Source organism: Mesoplodon bidens (genome assembly GCF_964165515.1).
Source record: "Mesoplodon bidens genome assembly, chromosome: 1".
NCBI classification, from domain to species: domain Eukaryota; kingdom Metazoa; phylum Chordata; class Mammalia; order Artiodactyla; family Ziphiidae; genus Mesoplodon; species Mesoplodon bidens.
In genome coordinates, this window is record NC_138176.1 from 34121155 (window position 1) to 34135972 (window position 14818).

At 40.9% G+C, this 14818-nt stretch overlaps 1 protein-coding gene across 4 annotated transcripts in view; it reads right to left on the reverse strand.

Annotated features, from left to right (window-relative positions):
* Positions 1-14818, reverse strand: part of PLCE1 (phospholipase C epsilon 1) — a 312833-nt gene that overhangs the window by 58740 nt on the left and 239275 nt on the right. For 3 of the 4 annotated variants that reach the window (XM_081236637.1, XM_081236638.1, XM_081236636.1), the window contains exons 8-11: positions 12305-12980; positions 4970-5152; positions 3945-4062; positions 3028-3184 (exon numbers count right to left, since the gene is read on the reverse strand). In XM_081236637.1, the coding sequence (XP_081092763.1) occupies positions 3028-3184; positions 3945-4062; positions 4970-5152; positions 12305-12980 (1134 nt within the window). The remainder of the gene's footprint in view (positions 1-3027; positions 3185-3944; positions 4063-4969; positions 5153-12304; positions 12981-14818) is intronic. The other variant, XM_081236639.1, reaches the window with a different exon arrangement.

Sequence of the window (14818 nt, forward strand, 5' to 3'; positions counted from 1 at the left end):
GCAGAACCGGGACCAGTTTTGTCATTCTGCCCCAAGAGACATTCTCTGATTAGCAACATGAACAAAAACATGGACTGCAAGTCATTGAAGGTTTAGGCTCTTTTCTTTTTTTTTTTTTCTTAGCGTTGCTTTAATTACGTACATCTTTTCATTTCTCTCAAAATTAATCCACATTGCATCGGAGGAAATAAAACATTATACACTGAAACCACTTATTGTTTATAGCTTATTTAATAAGGGCACAAAGTTGAGGTTAATATTCTTCTACTAATCATGACAGTTCTTTGAAATCTCAGGTCAATGGGAGAAAAAAAACCCATAAATTCAGTGGTTTTGAAGAAAAGTCATTTTAAAAAACAGCTCCAAATTACTCAGTCATGACTTATGGAAGATTATGCATGTTCTTTCCCATATTCTAAAACATAGAAACACATTTAAGAAGAAAATCTTGAATGTATCAATGTCTTCTCTTTTTCCTTTCTTAACTAGTTCTTAGATGAAAACAAGGACGGGCTTTTAATGTTAATGGAAAACGTGAGTCACAAAAATATTAAGGATGGAAAGAAGCCAACTCTGCCTAGAATTATATGTGCACCTACCAAGGCTGGATCTATTTAATATAAAAATATCAGTCAACTGGGTCAAAAATTCAGTCTAGCTGTTTCACAATATTTTTTTATTTTCTACACTGGTTCCCTGAGAGGAGAGTATGAGAAATGTTTTGACTGGTTTTTGGTCAAATCAATGACTAGGATTTTTTTTTTCATTTTTGCTTTTGTCTCTTATTTTTTACTTTCAAAATATTTCAAATATGTAAGAAAGTAGAGAGAATACTGTAATGAATAGCTAGTTTGTCCTCAATCCTGCCAATAGTGTTTATTCATGGAAAATTATTTTGTGTTGACATCAGAAGGTCACCTGCATTAATGGAAGAGTAATACAAATGGATAGATTTATTGTACGTTGTAGGCTTGGGTTATTGATCGCCAATGTGGTATGGGAAACAGAGGGTGGAGGTTCAGGAAGAGGAAGAAGATCCGATAACAAAATGGCTTATCATTTGCATTTAAACAAGTACATTCCCTGCCTTCCTTCCTTCTGGTTCCAGGTTCAGCCTCTGTCCGTAGGCACCCGTCTCCCTCTGACTTTAGGAAACTCTATCAGTCCACTTGTTCCCTTCCTAGGGCTCAGTCTTGCTCCCTCCTTGAAGAGCATTCAGGCTGACTTTTCTTCTCCTGTTTCGTCTTCTCTTTCTGGTTTAGAATACTTGGTGAGCACTGCCCCCTGTCCTTCTATGGTAGGGTCCTCTGATCTTGCATCTGGCATGGTAGTTTCTCTACTTTTACCTCTTTGAAAAGATTTTCCTCCTTTACTTTGTCCTTCCTGTTCCTGCTTATGAGTGATTGAAATAAAGGGAAAGACCACTTAATCCAAATTCTCTGGCTATTTTATTTACCCGGGATACTGTATAGGCTGAAATATAATGTAAAGAATTCTGATTCTTTGTAGCTTTAATTTTGTTACAAACCTACAAACCGGGCTTCCCTGGTGGCGCAGTGGTTAAGAATCCACCTGCCAATGCAGGGGACACGGGTTTGAGCCCTGGTCCAGGAAGATCCCACATGCTGCGGAGCAACTAAGCCCGTGCACCACAACGACTGAGCCTGTGCTCTAGAGCCTGTGAGCCATAGCTACTGAAGCCGGCGGGCCTAGAGCCCGTGCTCCGCAACAAGAGAAGCCACCGCAATGGGAAGCCCGCGCACCGCAACAAAGAGTAGCCCCCGCTTGCCGCAACTAGAGAAAGCCTGAGCACAGCAACGAAGACCCGAGGCAGGCAAAAATAATAAATAAATAAGATAAATAAATTTTAAAAAACACCCCAAAACCCCTACAAACCTCGCAAGAGTGGTATAAAGAATTCCCATGTACCTGTAACCCAGTTTCATCAAGTGTAGAAATTATGTTCATTATTCATATTGTGAAAGGATGCTTCCCTTTAAAAGATGAGTCACTGTAGGGTTCTTTTCTGTAGCAGGCTTCCCAGGAAAAGAGGAAGGGGGGGAGGAGGGGTGTGTGTGTGTGTTGTGTGTGTGTGTGTGTGTGCGCGCACGCGCGTGTGTAAAATTAACGTTTCTAAAGCCAGTATCTGTAGAGACTCACTTCCTCCTCCCATTCCTCTGTTTGACGAAGTAAAGAATGTCTGTCTTATGGTTCTGTCTGGAATCTTTGCATTTCCTAAACTTTAGTATGGGGCTGAGGGAGATGATGTGGTGTTCTGATTCCTTTGAAAGACTTTCATTTTAATATTATTTCTTCTGAGAGGGTAGCTGTTGTTTCAAATCTGTAATTTGCATGGACCTTACAAAATAATTTACACTAATACCAGCTAAACCTATCTAACTTGCTGTAAGACATTCACTTCTCTAGACGTGTGTATCTCATACATGAGAAGGGTGCAAAATATATTTCACCTATTAGCAAAGGGTCAAGCTGCTTACATTAAAACTTAATTTATTCTTCGTTTAGAGCAGTGCTATCCAATAAAACTTTGTGCAATGATAGAAATGTTCTTTATCTGCACTGTTCAGTAGAGTAGACACCAGCCACCGGTAGCTATGGAACACTTTTAATGTGGCTAGCATGACTGAGGAACTGAATTTGAAATTTTATTTAATTTTAATTAATTAAAATTCGAATTTAAATAGCCACTTAACATTTTTTCCCTGTGGCTAGCACCTGCTATATCAGTGCAGATTTAGAGACTCACAGCTCGGATTTTGTTACTGCTACTGATCTTTGAAGGGTTAGTCTGTCAAAAAATGAGAAGCAGTTATAGTAATATGAGAAGGTAGGAATACAAAATCAAGAAAATTAGGAACTTTAAAAAATTTGGGGGTTTTCAGTTTTAACGTGATTGTTAAGTCAAAATTAGAGATAGTCTTTCCATAGAGCACTGGGAGAGGATGCCCTTCTACACAACCTGAAGGGTGCGAAGGGTCCTTCTGTTTTATCATGTTAAGGCCCCACCTGGACGGGCTCTTGTTTGAAGAAGACAGCACAGGGGAGGACACTGGCCTGATGGGAGATGACGTCCCGGCAGCCAAGTTAGGGGACCCAGCCGTGGTCAAAGAGTGGGCTCTTCTGGAAGGGAGAGGGTTAGGAGGGCTCGTGATGGTGTTCGCCTCTGTGAGGGTGAAAGACAGAAAAGAGACAAGGACTCTGATTATACTTGCCCTCAGAAATTAAATGAAAACCAAAGATGCTTCTGAACATCTGAGGAAATCAATCCATGCAGGTAATTAATGTACAAGAAGCATCAAAATATTCTGGTGGGTTCTCAGTCCTGGCTACACATCAGAATCATCTGGGGAGTGGGAGTTCACTGGCGGTCTAGTGGTTAGGACTCTGTGCTTCCACTGCTGGGGCCATGGGTTCGGTCCCTAGTCGGGGAACTAAGATCCCGCATGCTGTATAGCCAAATAAATAAATAAATAAACAAATGATGAGTAAATGGTAAAAATTAAAAAAAATAAGAATCATCTGGGGAACTTAAAAAGTGCATAGATGTCCAGGTCCCAGACAGAGAGTGTCTAAATCAGTTGGGCTGGGGTGTGGCATCCAGATATTTTTTAAAAGCTCTGATATCCAGCCAGGGGAAAAGAATCACTGGTCTAATCTATCAAATTGTATCTTTTATATCTAATATTCTTTGTCAGTAATGGCAAGTTATTTAATGAGAATTTTCTTCTTAATTACACTTGTGTTTGCAAATTTGTATTTGCAGAAATACCTCTTGGGTTCCATCATCTAGTGAAACACAAAGGTAAGTATATAATGTGATAAAGAGTTTTGTTAAGAATGCCCACAATAGTTAAATCACAATTTAAAACCAAATGCATATATTTTCCCATTAAAAATTCTCAGATGTAAAGATGCTGCTTTACCTGATTCTTCTTGTTCATTAACGTCTTGAGGATCAGAACCACTCCGACTCCGACACTCTTTGTGCATTTTGGCTTTGCGGGTGGCCATCTCGTCATCGGTGGCCTCTCCACTCTCACCCTGGGAACACAAAAGTCATATCGTTTCTCATTCTGTATTTCTCTCCCATCACTGCTTAGTTCAGGTGGGTCCGTATTTTCTCACTGACCCACCTTCAATACCACCTCCACCTGACAAAAATAGTAAAGACCTATGTGAAGGCTGACCAGCTATTCTCATGTTATATTTATCCCATGTGTTCTTCACTAAAATGTAGCACTCCTCTGGGGAGGGTGAGAAGAGGAGGAATAAGACCCCTGGAATCTGTGTAGAGACAGAGTTATGAAGCAGACAAAGTTCAATTTAGGCATCAACATATGTCTTAGGCCTCCCATATGCAAAGACTGGGATTTCTTCTAGTTAACCATGAAGAAAATATATTATCATGTTACAGTGAGAATATAAATAATGCAATATATAATATATAGTGATACATATATATATCTGGGTAAAAAACAAAACATAAAATTTACCAGCTTAACCATTTTTAAGCGTATAGTAAACTATTTGTACCTTGTGCAAATGATCTCTAGAACTTTCTCATCTTGCAAAACTGAAACTCTATAATCTTTGAACAGCTCCCCTTTTCTCCTTCCCCTTACCCCCTGGCAACTGCCATTCAGCCCCATATTTTCCTTCTCTCTGCTCCCACAGCACTTTGCAGACAGCTTGACAGTGACTCTTATTTAGATCTCACTGTGTTTGTTAATATCTCTGTGTCCCTCTATGGACCTTGACTTTTCGCTGGTGTTGACTCAGTTCCTATCACTGGGCCTGGCATCCAGGAGGTGGTTGGTAAGCTCTTGTGTTTCATTTGTTTTACACCTCATCTTGTCCCCAAGCCAAATGACCTAAGGTAGTTTATGGTGATGTAGACCATACAATGGTCCTGGAATACTGGGGTTAATGCTTAATAAATAAACTCTACCCTTATAAGGATTTTCTTCTTTTTCTTGGTGGTGCTTATACCCAAGGTGTTGTTTCTCTGCATGTTGGGCTTCTCAGCACTCTTTGCTGATGTCCCGGGACTGGGGTTTCGAGTACTCCATCGTCTGCCGCCAAACAACTCCACAGCGTGAGCCAAAGTTGGGCCTTCATATCGTCCATCCTCCTGTAAAAGAACCACATTCTGAACACATAAGGAAAGAGCGAGCAATGGGGAAGTAAATATATTAACAGCTTCTCGTAAGTTCCCAGAGGTGGAGGAGAATAGGCTGTCACCGAAGAATAACCATCTGGCCAGGCAAGTGGCTGTTTTCTAACTGTCAGAACTCTCTGTTGGGGATTTCATCATGTCCTCTGTTGTCCTGGTCACACCCTGCTGAGTTCCAGTGATGTGCTTTAATAGGGCCACGTTCAACTGGGATTAACAAAAAAATTTCCCTTCCCAGTTTCAGAGGTTATGTTCCAGAATTATCACTGCAGGCAAATTCACTAAGATGTACTTTGCAGATCTGGGCTTTGGAGGACTTGGAGGGTGTACACGTGTGTACGAATATATTTAAGTAAAATCAAATTCTATTTGCTATTGCATCACTCCAGTGTATTTTCACCTAGTTCGATGCTTGGGACAGTCTGACTTGAAGTCAGAGTAGGTGGAGTATACAAAATTCACTTTGGAGGGCTCTGGGAGCACCTTGAGTAGTTGAGCTGCCATCCTCTTTTTTTTTTTTTCTTTGTTGGATAATTTTTTAATAAAATGAGGTGCACACCACTGATATTAAGAATGACATATGCCCAAAACAAAACAACCCTTTTTGGCTAGTGGCTGGAGAAGGAAGAAAAAGCATGAGAAATGGAGCTGCCATCCTCTTGAGTGACTGATATCCAAGGATAGAGAGCCCAGGGGACTCAGAGCACAATGCATATTATGATGTTGTGAGCAGCAAAAACATACTCAGTGGGTAGGTGATGGTTTACAATAGCTGCTGCTTGTAAGGCAACTCTGTGTAACATGCATTGAGTATCAGTAGGAATTCATTAATCCCTATTGATTAATGAATGAGTAATCCCTCCTGATTAATGATCAGTGGTCAACAATTCTCCTTATAAGTCAGGAAAGTCAGTTAATAAAACTACAAAAAGGACACATATGAATTAAAAACAATACTGGTGATATTTCACAGCTTGTAGAAAAGGTACCTCTTAAAATTAATTTCCATTTACTATCTTTACTTTCTGCAAATTTTTAAGGTTAGTCCTCCTTTGCAATTCCAAAGAAGTGCTTGTAAATAGATTTTGCTTTGTTGTAGATAATATGCAAATAATAAAGAGGCTTTATGTGTGTGTACGCATGCGCGCTCATGCTTACTCCTTCATCCTAATGTTCAATGACTATCTGATTTTATGACTTGTGACCTCCCACTTCCTGCATCCTGTTATGGATCCCAGCATGCTGAGTAACTTGGATACTTGAAGATCTTTTGAATGACATTTGATGAAACCTTTTAGTGATTTTTTGTCATGGATATCTGTGATTTATGCCTGCTTATGGATCATTTCTCTTTTCTCTAACCATACCCCAATTTTATTTGATCTCTTTTTCACTAGATATAGTCTTGGGTCTATCAATCAAAGGGGAACAGCCTCCCTTGATCAATGGTTGGTACAGGATCCAAATAAGCCAATCAGAATTTCTGTCCCTGGAAAATGAATCTTGAATGCAGTGATACAGAGAATGAAAATGGTTGGAGATGGTTCCACCTGGTGCAGGCCTGCTGAAGAGAGTCCCTGATAATAAGTCAATACAACTGACTCCAAAGTGGAATAAACAATTCATGACACAATTTCATAAATAGATTTTAACTACCTTATTGCATAACATACTCTGAAAGAAACCTTGTAAAATTTTTATCTATGGGGTTTTTTTTGTTTTTTTTTTGCGGTACACGGGCCTCTCACTGTTGTGGCCTCTCCCGTTGCGGAGCACAGGCTCTGGACACGCAGGCTCAGCGGCCATGGCTCACGGGCCCAGCCGCTCCGCGGCATGTGGGATCCTCCCGGACCGGGGCACGAACCCATGTCCCCTGCATCGGCAGGCGGACTCTCAACCACTGCGCCACCAGGGAAGCCCTATCTATGGCTTTTAAATAACACATCTTTAAACACTTAATAGACCCCTTCATTAAAACTTACAAGTTCTGCTCTGCAAAAGACACTGTCAAGAGAGTTAGAAGACAAGCCACAGACTGGGAGAAAATATTTGCAAAGGAATATCTCATGGTCTGTTATCCAAAATATATAAAGAAATCTTAAGACACTACAATAAGAAAATAAACAACCCGAGTAAAAAAATGGGCCAAAGACCCTAACAGACACCTCACCAAAGCAGACATACAGATGGCAAATAATCACATGAAAAGATGTTCTACATCATATGTCATCAGGGAAAATGCGAAATGAAACAAGAAACCACTACACACCTATTAGAATGGCCAAAATTGAGAACACTGACAACACCAAATGCTGGTGAGGTTGTGGAGCAACAGGAACTCTCATCCATTGCTGGTAGAAACGCAAAATCATACAGCCACTTCAGAAGGCAGTTTGGTGTCTTACAAAACTAAACATACTGTTACTGTATGATCCAACAATCACACTCCTTGGTATTTACCCAAATGAGTTGAAAACTTATGTCCACACAAAAACCTGACCATGGATGTTTACAACAGCTTTATTCATAATTGCCAAAATTTGGAAGCAACAAAGAAATCCTTTAGTAGGTGAATGAATGAATAATCTGTGGTCCACCCAGACAATGGAATTTCATTCAGAATAAAAAGAAAGCTATTAAGCTACAAGAAGACAGGGAGGAAACTTACATGCATATTACAAAGTGAAAGAAACCAATCTGAGAAGGCTACATATTGTACGATTCCAACTATATGACATTCTGAAAAAGGCAAAACTATGGAGACAATAAAAAGATCAGTGGTTGCAGGGGACTGGGGGAAGGGGTGGGGGTGGAGTGGGAGAAAGAGATAACAGGCAGAGCACACAGGATTTTTAGGGCAGTGAAAATGCTCCATGTAAGGGGCCTCCCTGGTGGCAGTGGTTGAGAGTCTGCCTGCCAATGCAGGGGACATGGGTTTGAGCCCTGGTCTGGGAGGATCCCACATGCCGCGGAGCAGCTAGGCCCGTGAGCCACAACTACTGAGCCTGCGCGTCTGGAGCCTGTGCTCCTCAAAAGAGAGGCCGCGATAGTGAGGGGCCTGCGCACCGCGATGAAGAGTGGCCCCTGCTCTCTGCAACTAGAGAAAGCCCTCGCACAGAAACGAAAACCCAACACAGCAAAAATAAATAAATAAAATTTAAAAATGCTCCATATAATATTATAGTGATGGATATATGTCAATAAATATTTGCACAAGCCCCTAGAAAGTACAGCACCAAGAGTGAACTCTATGGTAAACTATGGACTTTGAGTGATTACGATGTGTCAACATAGGTTCATCCTTTGTAAAGAATGTACCATTCTGGTGAGTGATGTTGATAATGGGGGTGCCATGCAGGCATGGGGGCAGGAAGTTTATGGGAAATCTCTGTACCTTCCTTTCAATTTTATTATAAACCTAAAACTGCTCTAAAAAATAAAATCTTTAATATAAAAATTTAATAGATGCATTACCATGTACATATAAAAGAATCAGCCTCCACTGCTTTGGCTTTTCTAAATTCAGAACAGGTCAACGTGTGCCAAGCTTTACTTTTAATGGAAATATTTTAGGCCTGGAAAAGGCAGGATGCTTTTGTTTAATCTTTAAAGGAGACTCTCTGGGAACTAAAATGTAGTTTGAATCTTTCTTTCGTTTTATACAAAACAATAAACTTGTTTAGGATAGGTAAAATATGTCCTTCTATTTTTAATTTGGGAGGACTATTGTGAGTGAAGGTACATTCTCAGTTTTAGAAAACAGTTCATGTGGAAGTTGAGGATTAGGAAATTAATTCCTTTAAAAATATTCATGCACTTTTAACTCACCATATCTTTGCATATGATATCTTAAAGACTGTGAAACTAATCTAATTCTTTAAATAAATCCCATTTTTTTCCCTTGAAGATAGCTAGAATCTGTTTCTGTTGCTTACAATCAAAGTTTACTGATAATCCTGTGTATAACCTTCTCAGCTTCCCAGAGATCTTTCCAAGTACATGAGTTCCCAAGCTCTGCCCATGATAACCTTGAGCCAAAGCTCGTGATACCAGCCTTTCCTCCACACCCCACACGGAATCTCTGCAGAGTTTACTTTCTTTTAATTTCCTGTGTTCCTAGGCTTCATTACAAATGTCACTATTTCTTCTTGTCTTTTGCTTTATCTCCTGCTACTATTTCCATTAGATCAATTTACATTTACTAGTACTAAAATACTTATATTTGAAAGTAACCGTGCAAACATTCATCACATGAAAGGACTCTTATGTCAGAAAGATTATTTTCTATATAAGCTCTTCCCAAACTGGGGATAAAGAGATACACTTATAGGGCTGTTAACAGAGGTTTGGAAGAAATCAAGAATTTTCATACATTTCTTTAATTTATAGATACATTTAAGTAGGTTTCGTTTGTACTTTGAGACTTCTCAGAGCTTTAAATGTGCTAAGTCGTATTGTAAGTCAGCAAGCGGGGCATTTATTTAGCATGATGCCTGTTTGACCTTTTGTTCTCCAAGTACGAAATTAGCATCTTTTTGATGTTTCCTGAGATCATTTGGGAACTGGTCTATTTGATGGGAAAATGAGTAGTCCGTTGACCTTTTTCACTTTAAAAAAAAGAAAGAAAGAAAGAAAGAAAGAAAGAAAGAAAGAAAGAAATCTTGAGTGTCTAAGACTGTTGCCTGTCTTAGGCAGCTCGTGTAGTACATTGTTTTATTTTTTTTGCGGTATGCAGGCCTCTCACTGTTGTGGCCTCTCCCGTTGCGGAGCACAGGCTCTGGACGTGCAGGCCCCGGACGCGCAGGCCCAGCGGCCATGGCTCACGGGCCCAGCTGCTCTGCAGCACGTGGGATCTTCCCGGACCGGGGCACAAACCTGTGTCCCCTGCATCGGCAGGCGGACTCTCAACCACTGCGCCACCAGGGAAGCCCTGTAGTACATTGTTTTGAGGAATAATGTCACCTGTGTGTTCAGAAGTGACTGAGGTATATTGGAGCTATTTTGCTGTTACACTGTGATGGCTTGGTTCCACACGGGGTGGAGGGGTGGGGGCTAGGAGATAGGAAGGGGTGTAGCTGTGTTTGCAACTGTGTAGGACTGAATCTGCTCCAAGTCATTTCCTCTGTCTCTGCTCTTACCTCTTCTCATCAGACCATTGTTCATGGTCTCAGCTGGTGCCTCCTTCAGCACAAACTGAAGGTTGCCAGGTTAAATGAGAAACTAAGTAGACCTTATATGTTAATTCAGTTATTTTATGCTATAACATGGGGAGGGAAACAAATGGAGCAAGTAAACCACATAGGCTTTGTGACAGTGATTGTAACTGAGCCCAAAGATTTTGGCTTATGCCCAGCTTGAATGGATTTTCATGATTCTAGAAGGCTGAGAAGTGACTGTAATTGAAAATCAAGGGACTTCCCTGGTGGCGCAGTGGTTAAGAATCTGCCTGCCAATGCAGGGGACACCGGTTTGAGCCCTGGTTGGGGAGGATACCACATGCTGCAGAGCAACTGAGCCCGTGTGCCACAACTCCTGAGCCTGCACTCTAGAGCCTGCGAGCCACAACTACAGAGCCCGCGCGCCTAGAACCCGTGCTCTGCAACAAGAGAAGCCACTGCAATGAGAAATCTGTGCACTGCAACGAAGAGCAGTCCCCGCTCGCTGCAACTAGAGAAAGCCCGTGCACAGCAACAAAGACCCAATGCAGCCAAAAACAGAAACAAATAAATAAATTAATTTATGAAAAAAAAAAGAAAATCAATATTGATAATAGCTCCTGAAGACCTTTCTTCCAAGCAGCTGGCAGCATTGAGAGCTCCCTGTGGAACAGACAGGAAGCAGGTATTTTGTTTTCCATTTTAGATGAGTTAACTAAAACTGGCTGTGTGCAGTGCAGCATAATCGTGTATATAGGTCTATGTGCTTATTAAGTCATTAATCAAGTTAGTTATTCAGGATATGATCTCTACTCATAAGTACTGCATGGATGTGGGAAAAGGGGAAAGAAGGGGTCCTACATGTGCCTCTACTAACATTCCAGAGAGGAAGATGTTTTTACTTGTCAGGGACACGTTAGCACTGTGAAAAGTGCATGAAATCAGTCATTTGAGTAATTTAAGTCATACTTCTATTTGTTCTGTGACACTAGTAGAAAAGATAATTTGCCCCCCACAATAGATAGAAAAACATAGCAAAGAAAAACCGAATACTTTGTACAACTCATTTGACAACACCACTAACTGTGTCACCTTGTAGTGGGGTTTGTGACTCAGTTTCCGAGCAATCTCTGCCTTCCTTCCTCCACAAGTGTGCTACTCTGGTTATGCCTGTGTCTCTTCTCACCACCTCATTCAGCCCAGGCCTCCTGCCACCCTTAGCTGGAGTGTCAAAGTACCTGATAATTTAGGGTTAATGAAAAACTCACTCAGTTTAAGCTGCGACTGTGAGAAACTGCCTCCTAAGAGCTGCTGCCACTACAAATCTGGTTTGGAAGAACTCTAGGTATGAGTTTATCTCACACTTGGGAAAGTTTCTTTTAACCTTAAAAGTCCTACAGTTCAGCAGCAATACACAGTAAGTTAAATAACCGTCCCAGAGTCACGGAGCACATTAGAAGACGAAACAGGATTTCAGTTTCCAAAGTGAAGGTTTCCAATGTATCAGCTAGTCCCTAATTAATAATAAAAGCATTCATATACAATGCTTTCCATTTTCACTTTGAGTAAGTGAAAATGCTTATATTAACTTGTTTCTTTCCAGATGTGAGATGTACAATGACCACAGTCACTGTTTTCATACAAAATAATAATAGGACCTACTATGAGCCAGACACTATTCTTTATACCTATGAATTTACATTATGGCTTTACACATATTAACTCAGTTAAAGCTCACTGCCACCCTATGAATAGGTATCATTATTATTCTCACTTTATAGATGAGAAACTGAGGCACAGAGACGTTAAATAAAAGCTGTTCCATATCACTCAGGTAGGAAATGACAGAGCTGGGAGAATGAACCTTGGTGGTCTAGTTGTCCAGTGTGTTTTTATAACAATTATATCTGGAGAATTATACCACTGAGGAGAGAGGGAAGGCTGTACCCCTTACCTGGTAGAGACTGACGTATTGTTTCCGCAGCCACTGCTGTCTTTGGTCAGGGAACTTCCTCATCTTTCTCACAGCTCTAGTGAGTTCCAACAATCCACTGAAGAGCATTTTAGCTGTGTGCTTTGGTGCCACAAAGTGCAATAACCTATTGTCCGTGGTCTGAAGCCCGTAGAGCAGTGTCACACCAGTCTCTGAGAGAGACATGTTACTCAGTTTGTTCTGGACACACACAGTGTGTATATCAATGCTAGGGTGTCCCATGTACACAGCCTTTGCTGAAAACAGATCCAAGACCCCCTCTGCCAGGCCACTTAATCCAGCATTGCCCAGTAATGGGAATTTGCCAGGCTCGGATGTGTTACTAAGCACACCAAGTTTTACTTTAGTACTGGCTGGGGAAGCAGTGGTGGGCTTTATCCAGGTCAAGGTGCTATTGTCAGGCTGAAGCTGGAGGAAGCAGCGGGCAGAGAGGTGCATGTCCTGGTCATAGTGGATGACCGTGGCCCCCTGCAGCAGGAACTGGTGCACATCAGCTTGGATGGACAGCACGTACCACGGGATGAGCTCTGTCCCATGGTCAAAGGCCTTCTGTGGCTCTTCTGATCCATGAGGGTCGCATTCTTGGGGCTGCTCAAAGATGTCATTTTCAGAATCCAACAAATCTCCGATTATAAACCTGATAGAAAGAGATACAAATTTGGTCTGTCTTATAATCAGAAGTGAGAACAACAAAAAGCTTTCACTGACACTGGACACCATTTTTAATTCTACTATGAATTCAAATTAGCATAGAAAATATAAAATGCTAAAAGTCACAGAGTAATTTTTTTAGCTGTATTTGAAAACCTTATATTTAATAATATGTCTGACCAAAGGCTTAAAGAAAGGAACTACTAGATCAGTTACTGCATTTTTAAAGACTTTTTTTGATGTGGACCATTTTTAAAGTCTTTATTGAATTTGTTACACTATTCTTCTGTTTTACATTTTGGTTTTTTGGCTGCGAGGCATGTGGGATATTAGCTCCCTGACCAGGGATTGAACCCACACCCTCTGCATTGGAAGGCGAAGTCTTAACCACTGGACCGCCAGGGAAGTCCCCAATTATTGCATTTTTAATGTAAACAGTGATAATCTTCATCATTTATTAGTTTTTCCTTTTGTGTCAGGAACTGTGTTAAATACTTTACATACATTTTTGCACTTTATTTGACCTACTTGCAAAGTAAGTTTTCTTACTTTTTTTTAACCTATGGGGAAACTGAGGTTCAGAAGGGATGAGTAACTGCTCCAGGTTACCCAACTCAGAAGAGACCTACCCGAGGCAGGATTCTGGTTTGTCTGACCCTTTAGCCTGGGCTCTTCATTACTAGGTGCGCTGCCTTCTACTTGGTCATAACAAAATACAATGGGGCTAAAATAGGCAAAACAAGACTTAATAAGTGGGCCTGCGAAGTGCCTCTGCTAAAAATAAAATACAATTAGTTCAAAGGCACTCATTTGGGAAATATTCTCATGATGCCAGATGAGCAAGAACAGCCCTCCTTGACTCAACCTTAGATTTTCACTGTATGTGTGTGTGCACCTGTGTGTGCACATGTGCACATAAAGGACTTGTCTGCTTGGACAGTTTAGCAAGTTGCCTTCCCTGAGTCAGGAACCTGGATTACCAGGGCCAGAAGGATCTTAGGGGGAAGTCAAGGGAGCCTTATTGCCTCCTTTCTATTTGGCCACTTGGTAGGAACATGCCTAAGAGAGACTCATTCTCTTCAAAGCATGAGGAATTGTTACTAAGATCAAGCTTTCTGCTGTTTGATCCATAGATACCACTAGCAAAGTGGTGGATAAAATTGAGAAGGAGTTGGTCCATACATCCCTGGGAAGGAATGTTCCCATCATCTTGAGGCAGTTGGGCAGCCGACTGCCTATTGGCAAAAGGCATGAACAGGAGCCCTGGGCTTCTCGGACTCTCACTCTAGATCCTGGTCCCTGAGCAAGATCCCACTACTGCTTTCAAACAGCAAGAGGTTCTTCTTCCTTGCCCCACATAAATAGATATTCTTAAGAAAGAAAAGAAATCCACAAGGGATCTCACAAATCTGATGGTCAGAATATCCTTTTCAAATCATCCACACTGGAAACACTGGAAACAACCCAAATGTCCAGCAACAATAAAATGTATAAATAAAATTTGAAGTAATTCATACAACACAATCCTGCACAGGAATGAAAATGAACATGCAATGGCTGACAACCTGCAACAACATGGACAAATCTTAAGCAAGACCTACAGGCATATATACTGTATGATTACATTAATATACATTTCAAAACCAGGGAACACTATACTATATTGTTTAGAGAGGCATAATAGTGGTAAAATTATAAAGAAAAGCAGGATGTACTATCATACAATCACAGCAGTGAACTTTTCTTTAGGGGGAGAGGTGGTGACATAATTGAGAAGGGAAACAAGGGGTTTATGGGTGCTGACAATGTTTTCACTCTGGGTGG